The sequence below is a fragment of the Crotalus tigris genome, unplaced genomic scaffold, assembly GCF_016545835.1.
Source record: "Crotalus tigris isolate CLP2741 ecotype Arizona unplaced genomic scaffold, ASM1654583v1 scf7180000023618.1514416, whole genome shotgun sequence".
NCBI lineage: Eukaryota > Metazoa > Chordata > Lepidosauria > Squamata > Viperidae > Crotalus > Crotalus tigris.
The window spans coordinates 1,068,001-1,082,356 of NW_024100082.1; the positions used below are offsets into that span (position 1 = coordinate 1,068,001).

A 14,356-nucleotide genomic window follows, 5' to 3' on the forward strand; every position below is an offset into this window, starting at 1 on the left:
GAGAGAATAACCAACTATGTCAAAGACTGAGCAGATCTTATAAAGATGGAGGAGTGAGGAGAGCTGGATTGGGAAGTGGGGCATTGAAAATACTTGTTGTAAGGGCCAATCAGAGGATGATAGTGGCAGAAATCAGATGGGAAAACTTTAAAAGTAGGATTGAATGAAAAATGCTGGTGGAATGAAAGATAGCTACTTTAAGGAATTTATGATGCAGGACCCGAAGGCAATTAGAGAAATAAAGAATAAAGAATTAGCATGCCTGTGCATGCACACACTTATATATGCCTCTTCATTATTTTTTTTTTGCAAGAAATTTCTGTATTAGAATAGGTGTTTCCTATCATAATACATGTATTTGTATACAGATGTTTTTAGTAATTGATGTTGTTTTTGTTTGGAAAATTGTACTGAACTATTCACAGTAGTGCTGGATTGCAACTTTACTTTAAACTGTGCTGGCAATAACTCATAGAAGCTGAAGTTTATCAACATCTGGACAGTTATCTCTAACCTAATTCTTTGTATTTTTTCACACAATATTTAAGATAATATTTCCATTTATAATTCCAGTAATAAAACACTGATACCTTAAAATATTTATTCCTAATTATTTTGTCATTTTAGATTAAATGCACTCAAGCTTTCCAAAATTAGTTGATTCTAACAACAAATGCTAAAAATTTCAGACTTTCAAACTATTGGGATTGTACTACATTTTTTCTTTAAAAGTCAAGGCAAACTTGAAACTCAGGTAACAAGAGAACAAGTTTTAAATCGTTATTTCTATAATCCACATTTCACAACAGCTTTGTTTGTTACCTTTTGTGAAAATATTACAGACACCTAATGTAACTTTTGAGCTACTATTATTGTTTCTGATAGCAGACAATTTTTCATGTGCTTCTTTCATGAGCCATACCTCTCTAAGTTCCTTTACAATTGTTTGAAAGTATGTTTTAGAGGACTTTTAATCATGGTATTTTTCTTCTACAGGTCAAAAGGCTAGAAGCAGAACAAGAAATCAATTATTTTCCAGTGTTTGGGCAAGGTGTATATTTATATCCACCAGCCTTATTAAAAGAACATTCTGTTGTGCAAAAGGATATGTTGCCATTGCCAAGAATTCTGGATTATCTTAAAATTAATCTAGAACAAATGTTTAGAGCCAAGTGCCTGAAACAGAGTAATTGATGTCTCATATAACATAGCTCAGGATGTGTGTATTAATGCTGCAAGTTCACCATAGTGTTAGCCAGACATTATTTTGTATTCACTGCATGAAAGGCTATTTGTATACACATTCCAGTTTGCAAAGAACTAACATTCATGTATTTGTATCCAAATTGTAGACATGTGAGAGTTGCATGCTCATTTGTATACACATTCACTGAGTGCTTAGTTTATATTTGCTTGTATGAACTGCTGAATTTATGGTAATTACAAATCTTCTTAATATAAACTACTGAAAAAAAAACAGATTTATAGTTTTCATTTGATTTAGTATTAAATTTATATCCTGCTTCTTGATAGTAAGTTAAAATAAAATAGAAAATACTTGATACTATAAAGTATAAGATGAACAAAATTAAAATCCTACTAGGTAACTTCTACCTTTTAGGATCAACTATCAACAGTAAAGGGACAAAAAGTAAAAAAAAAAAAAATGCCAAAGACTAGCACTTGGTAGAGCAGTCATGAAAGTCTCAGAAAAGATTCAAATGTCTTTATGTATCTATGCCTACAAAGATAAGAATCATGCAAACCGTGGTAATCTCTGTGGCACTCTATGGAATGAAATTTTTTGGGGGGAAAGCATGATAGGAAATGTACTGACACCTTTGAACTTTAGTGTTGAGAGGACTGCTGAGAATACTATGGACAGCTAAGAAAACAAATCAATGAATAATCAAACAAATCACAACAGAATTCTCCCTTGTGTCTCAAATAATCCCACTTTAGACATGTTATACAAAGACCTAGTTCTCTGGATAAGGCTCTAATACTGAGAAAGGTGGAAGGAAAGAAAGGACGACAACCAATAGCAAGGTGGATGGATGAGTTAGAAGACCTGAAAGACCAAGTTAGTGATAGATTGTCATGGAGAAAATCTATTTACATGGATGATAGGAGTAAAAATGACTTAATGGTACTTAATAATCACTTGTGAAAAATAGAATAAAATATCTGTGTTTTCCCCGTTGTTTTACTACTTTGTAATCATGATTCTGCTCTCACTCTTCAGTAAGAATGCTTGTTCTATCTCTGTCACAAAGAGAAACTAGAAAGAAATATAAAATGAAACTCCCCTCTCTGTTTGGCAGACCATTCCTGAAGACAAGGCATTCTCAAATCTGCAGGAACCCAGATTCCTTATAATAATCAAGTATTATAGGAATTACCTGGAAGACAGGTATCAGATATCCATGTGGTGGATTGATTAGTTTAAATTTTCCTTCTTCCCACCTACTAGAAACCTGTATTTTCAAGACTGCAGTAATGAGTAATGATCAGATATATTATAGAAATCAAAGGAATTGTTCTGTGAGGTTAAAATTCCTAATGAATTTAAGTAGCTATTTTGAATAGTACACTTTGTGTTTAAAGTTCATATTAAATTGCTTTAAACATTCCTGATCCCTTCTTTGTTAGTTTCTTTAATAAGTGTGCTAAATTGGGAACGTATATAAATTTTATCATTTTTGTATGCTCTTGGGTATGCATGCTTGCTTGATTTTTAAGGCAAGAAAAGGAAAGTCTTGGAAAAGGGGACTTGTCTTTTTGTAGAAGTGGAAGCCCAAACTCTGGATCATCACATGTTTAAACTGTAAATGGCTGTAAATCAAACAAGTGGTAGTAGTGCTTCAACCCTGGAAGTAAAAATGCAGAATATTGTAACCCATTCAACATCACTGAGATGATGCTGTCACACAAATTAGATATTTGTTTTTCTGAGGAACAAGAGTGCAGTGCTTTGTGTTCAATATTACAATGAAATTGAGAGATGTTATTAGTGGTGTGTTCAAACATCTGTGAGGCACAAGTTGAGGTGATAGGGAAGAAGTGTTAAGATCTCAGTTCCTTCAATTGTTTAAAAAACAGCTGTGGACCCTCTAGCACTTAAAAAGGGAGCTTATTCTCTTTATGTGCTTTGTCTACAGAATCAAATATTTCCATTCTGCTTTTGGGAAAATAAGTTTGTGCTTGTCTATATGGATGAGGTGAAATTGGGAAAAGCTTCAACAGGAAAAGCTTAAAGCTCTTCCGATGTATAGTGCTCTAATCTGATTCAGGTTCACTCCTAGCTGCATTTGTAGAAAAGAGAGAAATCCAGCCAAGGATCTCATACTATTTTTCATCTAGTTGCACCCTTTAAAATAATAAAAGACACGACAACTTGTTGAACAATGAATAAACTTACTCAATAATTATCCTTTCTCAGAAGGCTTTCTTCCAGCAAAAATATTATATGTAGTTGAAAGGAGGATTTAATCCAAAAATCATTGCCATATTTCTTTAGGAAACAATGATTTCATCTAGAGGTAGTAAGGCTCTGAAAATGGAAGTTTGTCCCATGAAGTAAGCTAGCATACTTATGGCTCTAGATCAGCATAAATCTGCATTGGGCATCTCACCTAGAGGAGAGAGCATCCTTCAATTCTCATTGGAACTACTTTTGCTAGTAAACTGCAGATGAAAGCCCTGGGTCAAAATCCTATAGTTTGAAAACCCAAGAAAATAGGAATGACACTACTGCATTTAACCCTTTCCAGGTAACATGGAAGGATAAGCTTGAAGGATAAATTCCCCCCCCCCAAAACCCCCACACAATTCAAGAAGTGAGTGCATGCTGAAAATGCCATCATTTATAATGGTGTCAAACTGAGACTTGACCTACAACTCCACACAATGTTTAGGCTGAGACTTAAAATAGTATCATGGAAATTCTATGCTTATCTTAAATACAAAGTAAGTCTAAACTAATCAGAAAAATCAGTCTTTAAAATAATGTTTGTCGGTAATTCAAGTGCAGTTAAGTTTGCATGAAGCACAAGACTTTAACTGCAAAGAAAACTGTCACTAATAGCTAAAACAAGGGCTCTACATTTACATCTGTGTTTCTGACCTTGCTAACAGAAAATGTCCTTCTGTAATGACACGGTTTACAGATATCAGTGGAAATATATGAGACATACTCTTTTATTAATCCATAGATTGAACTACAGAATTAAAGACTTTTAAAAAAAATCAATGATAGCCCATTATTTTAAGTATACTTTCAGAAAAAAATCTGCAAAAAGATCTAGTATGTATCTTGATAATTTGTGAATATAACCACATGTGAAATTAAATCTTATTCAGACATTGAATCTATTATCATGCTGCCATCTTATGGACAAAGAGCCAAAATGTAATAGAAATACAGTATCTCATCAATTTTTTTCTTACATAGTTTATTCATAAAACTGATGTTGATTAATCAATTAGATAAACAGATCAATCAGACAAATTGCTGTATAACTTATATATCAGTTGACAAAACCTTGACAAAATGAAATCAGTTGAATTTGAAAGCAAAAGTTTTAAATAACATTGGTCAGAGTGACCAGAGTTAGCAGCTCACAGTAAATATCAACATAAAAATAAAGATGTTTTCTGGCTTCAGTAACTCCACATGGGTAAAGTCTGAATTTAATGTTGTATGATTGTTACTTTTAGTGCAGCAATGCTTTTTCAATAGGAATGGGAGCAATTATTACTGGGCCTCACATTTGGGTATAATTCAGTATTTCAAATGATGGATCAATATCTTTCAAGGCAGCAAAATGAATCAGTTAAAATATAATGCTAATGGTTATTTTATTACTTCAGATTCCCACAAACACTTTGGTTTATATAAGCTTCTATGGACAAAAACAATGAAAAACAATAGATTAACATGAGATGTAGCAAGTGCTCTCGCTGTGTGTGTATATGCTCAAATGAACATTCTGTCCCTGTACCTCCCACAGGAAGGTCCTGAATATAGACTACAGCAATCGCAATACAAGAATTTCCACACCCACAACTGTCATAAACTCATGCAAAGAAATCAGGTCGATCACAATTAGCAGCACCCAAGCTGTTGAATAAAATAAGTGGGAAAGCCTGGCACCCTACAAGCAATTCGCTTAACAGACACACTGACCTACAATCAGCTTGCAAACCCCTCATAATCCAAATCAACTGCACAACCAACCAGAGAGAACACCGACTCTTAACCAACCCACGCAAGCTCCCCTACAACCAACACTTCACCTGCCAATGACCCTCACCTGATGTAACCTCCCCATCACAAGACCCATCACAAGACTCCCATTGATGACACCTGACCTCTCACAAGATCCATTACAAGACCCTCATCTGACCCATCACAAGACCTACTGACCACACTAAGCCCTTATAAATAGAAGAATGTTGACACTGACATCCCCTAAACTCTGCTGAAGATGTTACCTAACCAACCCACAAGTTCAGAGAGCTAACTTTCACCCTCATAAATGGGAAAATTAAGCCTACTCATCTAAATGTATATTTACTCAAGTTCCATTGACTCACTTCTAAGTGAACAGCCTGAATCAGTGAGTTTAGATGGCAATAAATTATATGTCCTACAACCTTTACAGGTAGAGTGAGAAAGAGTCTTTTCTGTTATGGCACCAAGGTTATGAAAGTACATCCTTGGGTAAGTCTATAATTATGCCACCTAAAATATATTAGAAATGTATCTAGACTTTGGGTCATATTCAGTCTCACCTATCCATCACACTTCCCTAAAAAAACAAATGACATCAAGAGAAATGACTTCAGGAAGTTAATCCCCTGCTCTGATGTCAACCATTCTTCCAGAGAATTTTTTTTGCCTTTCCTGTGCATGCTTTCTCCCAGGAGAATACTGTTTGGAGCAACTCCTTTGCCAGCTCCTGGCTCATCTACTCTGCTTATGTTTTGGCTCCAGAGGACACACTTGAAGAACAGTTCCCTAGGGGATGGCATGAACTATCTGCTAATTCTTGAAGGTTTGGTTCTTTGTAAACCTTTGCAAATGGGTGATGTCATGGAAAGAACAAATCAGCTTTGTGGTCAGAATTCAATGTAGTACACATTATTCAAATATGCAGACATGTGGCAAAATGAAAACTTAGAAAAACCTATATGGTACTGCAAATAATTCCTTAATGGCTAGAATTCCTTGGATCTTTGAAAAGAAAAACTTGAATTATTGTTTGAGAATCTGAATTACTCTGTAAAATGAACTTAATTTAATTTAATATCAAATTTCTACAAACAAAAACAAAGTGGTTAAAGCACTAGGCTAGAAACCAGAAAACTGTGAGTTCTTTTCCACCTTAGACTTGAAGGCTGGCTGGATGACTTTGGGCAGTCTTCTCTCTCAGCCCAACCTACCTCACAGGATTGTTGTTGTGGGGAAAATAAAAAGTATTAAGTATCTTCACCATCTTGAGTTATTTTTAAAATATAAAAACAGGATAAAAATGCTTCCTGTAACCCTAACCATAATTCCAATAAATGTGATTACTATAAACATTTTATCTTTAAAGACAATCTTATGAATCTTACTCTAAGGAGGGTGAAAAACATGTTAATCCTTCATCAATCTGTATGTCAAAAAGGATTTTTCTCTGCTTTCCTTAAAAAGGGCAAGAGCAACCATAGGTCAGTGATGGGATTCAGCTGGTTCACACCACTTTGGCAGAACCGGTAGCTAATCATGTGTTGCCCAGGCCCAGAATGGACTTCCGGGCCAGAGAAGAATCCATCCACACAGAGAACTGGTTGTTTACATATTTGAATCCCAGCACTGCCATAGGGGTAGTATAGTTATTGAGGGAAGGAAGAGGTTGTCAGTTAAAGAGGAAGTCCAGGAAGTATGAGGCAAAATATTGTATTTACATTCAGGTCTCAACTTAGAAATCCTATTTTAGCATCAAAATTCTGGCTCTCATACAATTTTTTTTTCCTTTTTATCTAGGGGCAGCCAATCTCTGCTCTGGCTATTGTAGAATTTGCCTTACAGAGGACAAAAGATATCAAGCTACTACATCTCTCCTTCATTCTCAATCAGAGTTTTCAGTTTGATGGAGATTCCACAATAGTCAGAAACATTCTGCATAATTCTGTCTGTTCCTTAACCACTCTACCAGAGTATCAGTTCCTTTGCCTTGCTAAATCTGAATCCATGAACTTTGGATTTGCTGCATCTAATGTATTAACCACTATATTTCAGTATGGTTCTAGCCTTTTGAGAGTGGTTATATAGAATCATCACATAGTGGTGGGATTCAAATATGTGAACAACCTGTTCTCTATGTGGATGCTGCTTCCAGAAGTCCATTCTGGGCCTGGGCAACAAAAAATTAGCTACCAGTTATGCTGAAGTGGTGTCAACTGGATGAATCCCACCACTGCACCTGCAGCATTTGTCTTGTCCCTTTGCAACAGCTATTTACAACATAAAACTTTCCTGTAAGGAAGGAAGCAAAACAGATGAACAATCACCACATCTCCTTTATCTGCCATAGCTTTTTGAACTACAACTGATTTCCTCATACATAACTTTGGAATCTGAAAGTTTGCTTGCCTTTTTTTTTTTTTTTTTAGATGAATGCTTCAAACCAGTCATCTGTATTAGATGCAGAGGAAGCTATGTGGTGCATTTGCCTTTTTTCTGTTCTGAAAATGGAAGGTTTAACAGAATTAGATCAAACTGCACATATTTGTTAGAGCCATTTTAAGAAAAAGCAAATAAAAAAGAAAAATGATGAATTATAAAATGACCCCTTTCTCTTTTAAGGAAGAACTATGTTTCTTCAACCCACTCATACCCATTTCTTAGATAGTGAATAATTTTATGACTGTAATAGATATATCTTTGATGAAATAATTACAAGCTTTTCATCTTCCTAGGAATAGAGTGGAATAATAAGTATGCACTAGTGTAAATTGCATTGTAACCTCACTTTTGCTTTGCATGTTCAAACCATGCACTTTTAAAAATAATGTAAAAAATATAAAGCAAGGCAATGCTCACAATAATGTAAAAAATATAAAACAAGGCAATGCAAATCTTCCTTGCCTCCATATACTCATCACATCTGATGCAACAACTTAATCTTGGGAAATGTGGGAAATTCTATATGCATGTTAGTATGTACATATGTACATTGTTGTATATATATGTGTCTGTGAAAAAGTCCAAAAACTCTGGAGTCAATTGTCAAATCTTGTTGTTTATAGGTTTTTTGCTCAATAATATTTATATACAAGTCTTATATTATTTCAGTGCAAGATCTTCCATACTAACAATTTATAATACAACTAAGCCCTAGCTGTAACAATCTAAAACCTGTCTTTATTAATAATACATCACTACAACAATGGCTGGATTTGCTGTAAAACTATTAGAATGGAAATCCTCAGTATGCATTTTCATGCCTTCCAGAAAATGGCCTTGCAAAGTTTTAAAGCAATGTAAGAATGGTTTCTGTATCCTTGATATTCTAAAACTGTATATCCTCTTATTTGACCAACAGATTATAGCTGAGAATTCTAATGACAGAATAGCTGAGACTGAAGGTAAATGCGAAGCATAGAAGTTAGCACTTAGCTTCAGGCTTCCAAAATTAATATCACACTGCTATGTGGGTAAAAATGAGCTTCAGAATTTCATTTGTTGGAGGATATGGGAAATCAAATTGGAGAAACCAAGATTTTTGTATTTGTGATTTATTCTGCCAATAGCTATAATGAATACCACCTTTGGAGATTCTGAGCAACATTAGTCATGAATCTTTAGTTTTGTTCTTCTCCAGCCACATGGCAGGAATTCAGAAGGGTGGAGTCCCCTTCCCTCTGGAAATATCTGATAAAATTCTACCCATTCCCTCCTCCAGATGCTTTTTCCTTTTCCACATGGGCCTAGACAGGATATGGGTGTGGGCTTTACACTCACAAATGACACAAAGAAAAGACTGAGGAGAATGTGAGAAGGAGAGACGTTGACAACTTAAAACATTACAACACCTGGTTAAGCCAACTCCTTGCTCATTTACTCTACTCAAATGTAATAGCTGAAGTGCCTACAACATCAATGTTTTATTTTTTAAAATGGATTGCATATGATGTGAACATTTGAGTTTTGCCATCTTTCAAACTTCAAAAATCAGTTTTAAAACCTCACACCACAGTTCATTATATAATATTAGGATATTATTGCTGAACATTCTATTTCATTTCAGCTCAAGTAATTTAACCTTAAAATGTCATTAGGATTTGAATTAAATCAGATATAATCCTTATTATAATCTATCCTTTTCCAAGTTTCCTACACCAATCCAGGTTGTATATATTGGAAATAAAATGAACATAAAAGTGCTAAAATTAAATTTAGCATTGCTACGGTATAATTTCTGGGGATTTCAGATTCAGATTATTCCCATTCTATTAGTCCTCTTGAAAACATTTTGAAATATCTTTTTACTAATATTACTAATTCATATTAAGTATTGTTTATGAAGCCCAAAATAATCTCATAAGAATATCATACCCCCCTGTAAATAGTTATCTTCAATATTAATATATTTTCTAAATAATTTAATTTACAGTACTTGCTCTGAGTGCAATATTCTCATTCCAAAGAGCTGTCCCCAGATATAAAAATTTTTGCTATCAATTTGTATCATTGACCAATAGAAAATCTGGGCTAAATGAAGTTCAGTTCAATCTTCAAAAACTAGTATTTTTGTCTGTGATACTATCATACAACACTCTATGCTCACAGTTTTCTTTTTGTTTTGTTACCATTATTCCTGTTTAAGAGGATTTGTTTGTTATATTAAAGCATTCTTTTTGAATGCAATATTTGGCAAATGTATTAATTACTAGGTAGTGATTATTGGGCTTACAGGCACTTTCAGCTCCCTGGCAAAGATAAAACATAATACATTGGATGCATATGTTTGGTTTCCTCCTTTAGATTTTTACAATGCAAATAAAAAAATTAGAAAGTTAACATATCATATGTGAAGTAACTATTAAAGAAATATATACACATCAATATGATATTTTAGCAATATATTACATAAGGGCATCACAGTTTACAATAACAGCTTTGAGATTCCCTAAATTAAAATGGTTTTACAGTATATGCTGTCTTGATGAAAAGGGAAGCTGTGTGCCTATATAGATCTTTGCCAGTGTGAAGTGATAATCTTATAGTTTTATAACAGTAGTCTCCTAGATCTTTGTGGATACAAAGCAAAGTGTCATTTGATGACGATGAAAAAACAAAGAAGCAGGAGAAACAAATGACTTAAATAAATTCCAACACATAAGTTACCTCCTTTCTATGAAGAAACATTAAAAAATTATACAGATTTTTCTGTTTGCTGTGGAAAACAAGGAAAAAGAAAAATGTGCACTGATAAACATTTGTCTTGTTAGATGAGCAAAACAAGCAAATAAATAAAAAAGTTAAAGTTGATTAAGTTAATTTTTGATTAAATATTTTTGATTAAATAATTGGGGAACACTTTCCCAATGCACAATTTTCTTTTGCCATTTAGATTTAACCTAGCAAATTGGCAATGTGATCATGGTCAAGACAATTGAGTCTGAAATCTGATAAGGAAAAGTTAAAATGAAACATTAAATGACTGTGACTGTTAAATGTTTATCTTTTCAGCCACATGTAAATTAGATTATGTTTATTTTCTAAAGTTGCTTCAGCAGGTCAGGTCTCTTTAGCTCTTTAACTCTTCAACTTTTTAACTCTTCTTGATTATGGATTCTATAAGATTATCAAAAGAAAATACATTCCCACATTCCAGTTGCTATGTGTTATTTGTACACTTGTGTATTTAAATCATTCAGGTTTTTCAGTAAGAACAGACACTTTTTTAAAAAAAGAAAAAGAAAGAATGGGTACAACCAAATCTTTCTGAGAAATTGTCCTCTGGATTTTTCATTTTGCTTAGTGATCTTTCTCTTCTGATTTTTCTTAAGAAATGAGAATCTTAAGCTTCTAGTAAACTCCAAGGAATAGTGCCATGGCAATTTAAATAAAGCCTCCAAGTCAATTACTTATTTTGCTTTTTGCTACATTCATGGAATTTAATGAAGAGATTTGGCTTACTCCTAACTCTAATAAAATACTGAATTTACATGCTATTGATAATAGTATTATTAAGATAGTGGGAAAGAATTCAAGAATCCATAAATGCACAATCGTCTCCTTAAAATGACTGCCAAGTATAAACAAATTCCAAAACCCAAACTTCTCATGCATCTCCGAAATGGTAAACAGTCACCACCATTTTTTGGAAGCCTTTGCTTTCTTGGACCCAATTCAGTGCTCAGTTACATGACCAATGGCCTTGGATAAATTTTCTTTCAAGATGCATCTCAATCTTTCAGTAGAACATGAATAAAAATTATGAGGCAGATTGAAATATATATCCATATAGTCATTTTGCTGCATATTGGCTACATATTGCAAAACCAATTCTGTGTTTTTCTAATTTCTGATTAAGCGCCTGTCTATAGATTGAAACCTGTACTTGGACAACTGGGAAGTTGCTCTTCCAGTAACATGAAAACTTTCAAAACTGTTAATAAAGTATTTAAAGATACTGCCTAGAAATAAACACACACACACACACACACACCATGATTACCATGATTATCTGAAAATTAATTAGAGGCAGTTTTCACATGTGATAACTAAAAAAGGATTCAAGTTATTATTTGAATGTCATGTTCAGATATCCCAAAGGATTCAAGTTATAATTTGAATGTCACGTTCAGATATCACATCCTTCCCAGGCATGATCAGATTTTTATAGTTGCAAATCAGGGCACAAAGTGGTCAAAATAATACAGTCTACTTGTCCCGGGGTTATTTACGGGCCAGATATTGTCCTTACCACCTCCACTAAGTTATGAATATCAACTAAGAGCTGATTATCTACATCCACTAAAACAGCAATGCATAGCTGTATTTTTTTTATAAAGAATTTTATTTACACAATGTCTGCTACTGCAGAAAGAACTTGTAAGTTCTTTATATGATAGATAATATTGTTCTACCAATATAAAATGCATTCTATTTTATGTAATAATAGGCATTTGTCTCCAGAAACATTGTGGATAGTTATTAGGGAATGTGAACAACATGCAAGTTCCCAGCAGGTGTCTAATATATATTTCTTGGCATTTAGACAAGCAAACAGAATCAAACATGTCAACTGAAAGCAATTGGGGATCCTTTGGGGATTACTTCAAAATACAATAGATACAAAACATTCAGAAAAAGAACAGTATACCATCTAATGATATGCTAAATAAAAAACAGAGTAAGTTGGCTCCTTTTTTTTTGGGACAGAACATTTCAGTTGGTCTATGGTCCAATCAGTTGTTGACCATTTTCACCTGTGGTTATCATCATGACAACATCTTCACTTACAGCTGAGCTTTATTAACTATTGAAACAAACTGAAAAAAGATAATACAATGGCATATGATCAACTTCCTATTGCTCAGAAAGGAAGGACTTTTTGAATGGCAAAATATCCTCACACATGGTCTAATAAATTGTAAAATGCAGTATAACTGGTGAATATATTCATCTGATAAACTCTGCTTTACTCTTTGCTACTGTTAGTATTGTGGGTGGTTTTGATTGTATTAATGACTGTTTTTCACTAAAAATATTAATTTAAAGAGTCTGGATATTGCAGTACACAACATGTTCAAATAAAAAACCATGTTCTAGCTACATTGTGGGCACAAAGCCAGCTAGGTGACCTTTGTTCACTCACTCACTCACTCACTCACTCACTCACTCACTCACTCACTCACTCGCTATTAGCCCTAGGAAGGAGATAATAGCAAAACACTTCTGAAAAATTTTTGCCAATAAAACTTCAGGGACTTGTCCAGGTGGTAATCAGGAGTCAACACTGACTGGAAGGCAAGCATGCACATATGCACATACAGGCACGCACGCAAACACACAGACAGACATTTATACCAAATATATTTTATCCTGCTGCATTTTTTAAGTATTTTCAGAAAGGTAAAACATTTGCAATTAATAACTGTTTTTGAAACTAAACATAGGACAGTAGGGATTGGGGAGAAGGATACACTTTAAAGAGCAAGCTTAAATAAATACACTAATTAGCAAACCAAATGTACCCATTTAAGATATTAAAACAATAAACTATATAGCATAGACATTTGAGATTACAAGCATAGAATTTATTCTTTTTAAAAAAACTTAACAGTATGTTTGCTTTTACTTATCTACTCTGGGTTAAGAATGAATGATAAAAATACATGCTAGGATAACTAAGCATTCTCTATGATTTGTGGAAAAGCATACAGATGCAAAGCAGTGAATAAAGCGCCTGCATCTGTTATCTGTATGCATTTCATCACAAAGGGAGGGTACACATCTTAACCCTTTCTATCTATAAATCACTAATTTGAAAGATTTTGATTCCATACTGCATTCTTTTACTATTTTTATCTACCTTTCGAACCTCAAAGGGACTGGCATTACATTAAAAGTACACACTTCTATTAATATTTCATAAGCTATGGCATACAGACTCATAATTCCATTCTTTCATTTTTATGCATCAGAGGTTCATAGGCTGTACCTTCTTTTCAAATACTCACCCAACAGGCACAAAACATAGAAGGTTGCCAGGAGGAGTTTCCTTTCCTTCATGATCTTAAAACTCCACACTAGCATCATTCCCAGGACAGAAGCAGTGTCCAGGACTAACAACTGAATGATTCTCAGAGCTCCCCTCAGACTGAGTTTCTCTGCCTTGTTCTGGAGGCTTCAGTGTTTCTTCTTATTAACTAAAGCTTTTTGAGGTCAGTTCATTGTGGGATAGGATTCCCTCCTAAACGATGTGTTTATGGCTCAAGATTGTGAGGTGGAGTTTTCTGAAGTCTGATCTCATAGCTTTATATAGTTCAGAAGAGTCTGTCAACATCATTGTTAAACTTCCCCTCACCCTACAATAGCACATCAGTTAACACTTTCCTGGAAACTTCTTGCTTTTATTATGAATAGAACATAAGCTTTAAAATGTATATATAAGTATGGGAACAAATATTCTGGCTACTTTAACATGAACAGTGCTGGAAAATTTTAAAACCACATATCTTCTATTAAAAATAGGTTTGATTAGTTGCAACATTTAAACAAAAAGAAATCAAGAACTAACTGGTGAAAGGCACTTTTAAAGTAAGATTTTCTCTATGTGAAGAAAAGCAAACA

General features: G+C 33.9%; 1 protein-coding gene across 1 annotated transcript in view; it reads right to left on the reverse strand.

The window, feature by feature from the left end:
* Positions 1-14,022, reverse strand: part of CD34 (CD34 molecule) — a 32,048-nt gene extending 18,026 nt beyond the window's left edge. Inside the window, exon 1 of the mRNA XM_039320079.1 lies at positions 13,744-14,022. Within this exon, the coding sequence (XP_039176013.1) occupies positions 13,744-13,822 (79 nt within the window). The 5' untranslated portion in view covers positions 13,823-14,022. The remainder of the gene's footprint in view (positions 1-13,743) is intronic.
* Between the last annotated feature and the right edge of the window lie 334 nt (positions 14,023-14,356).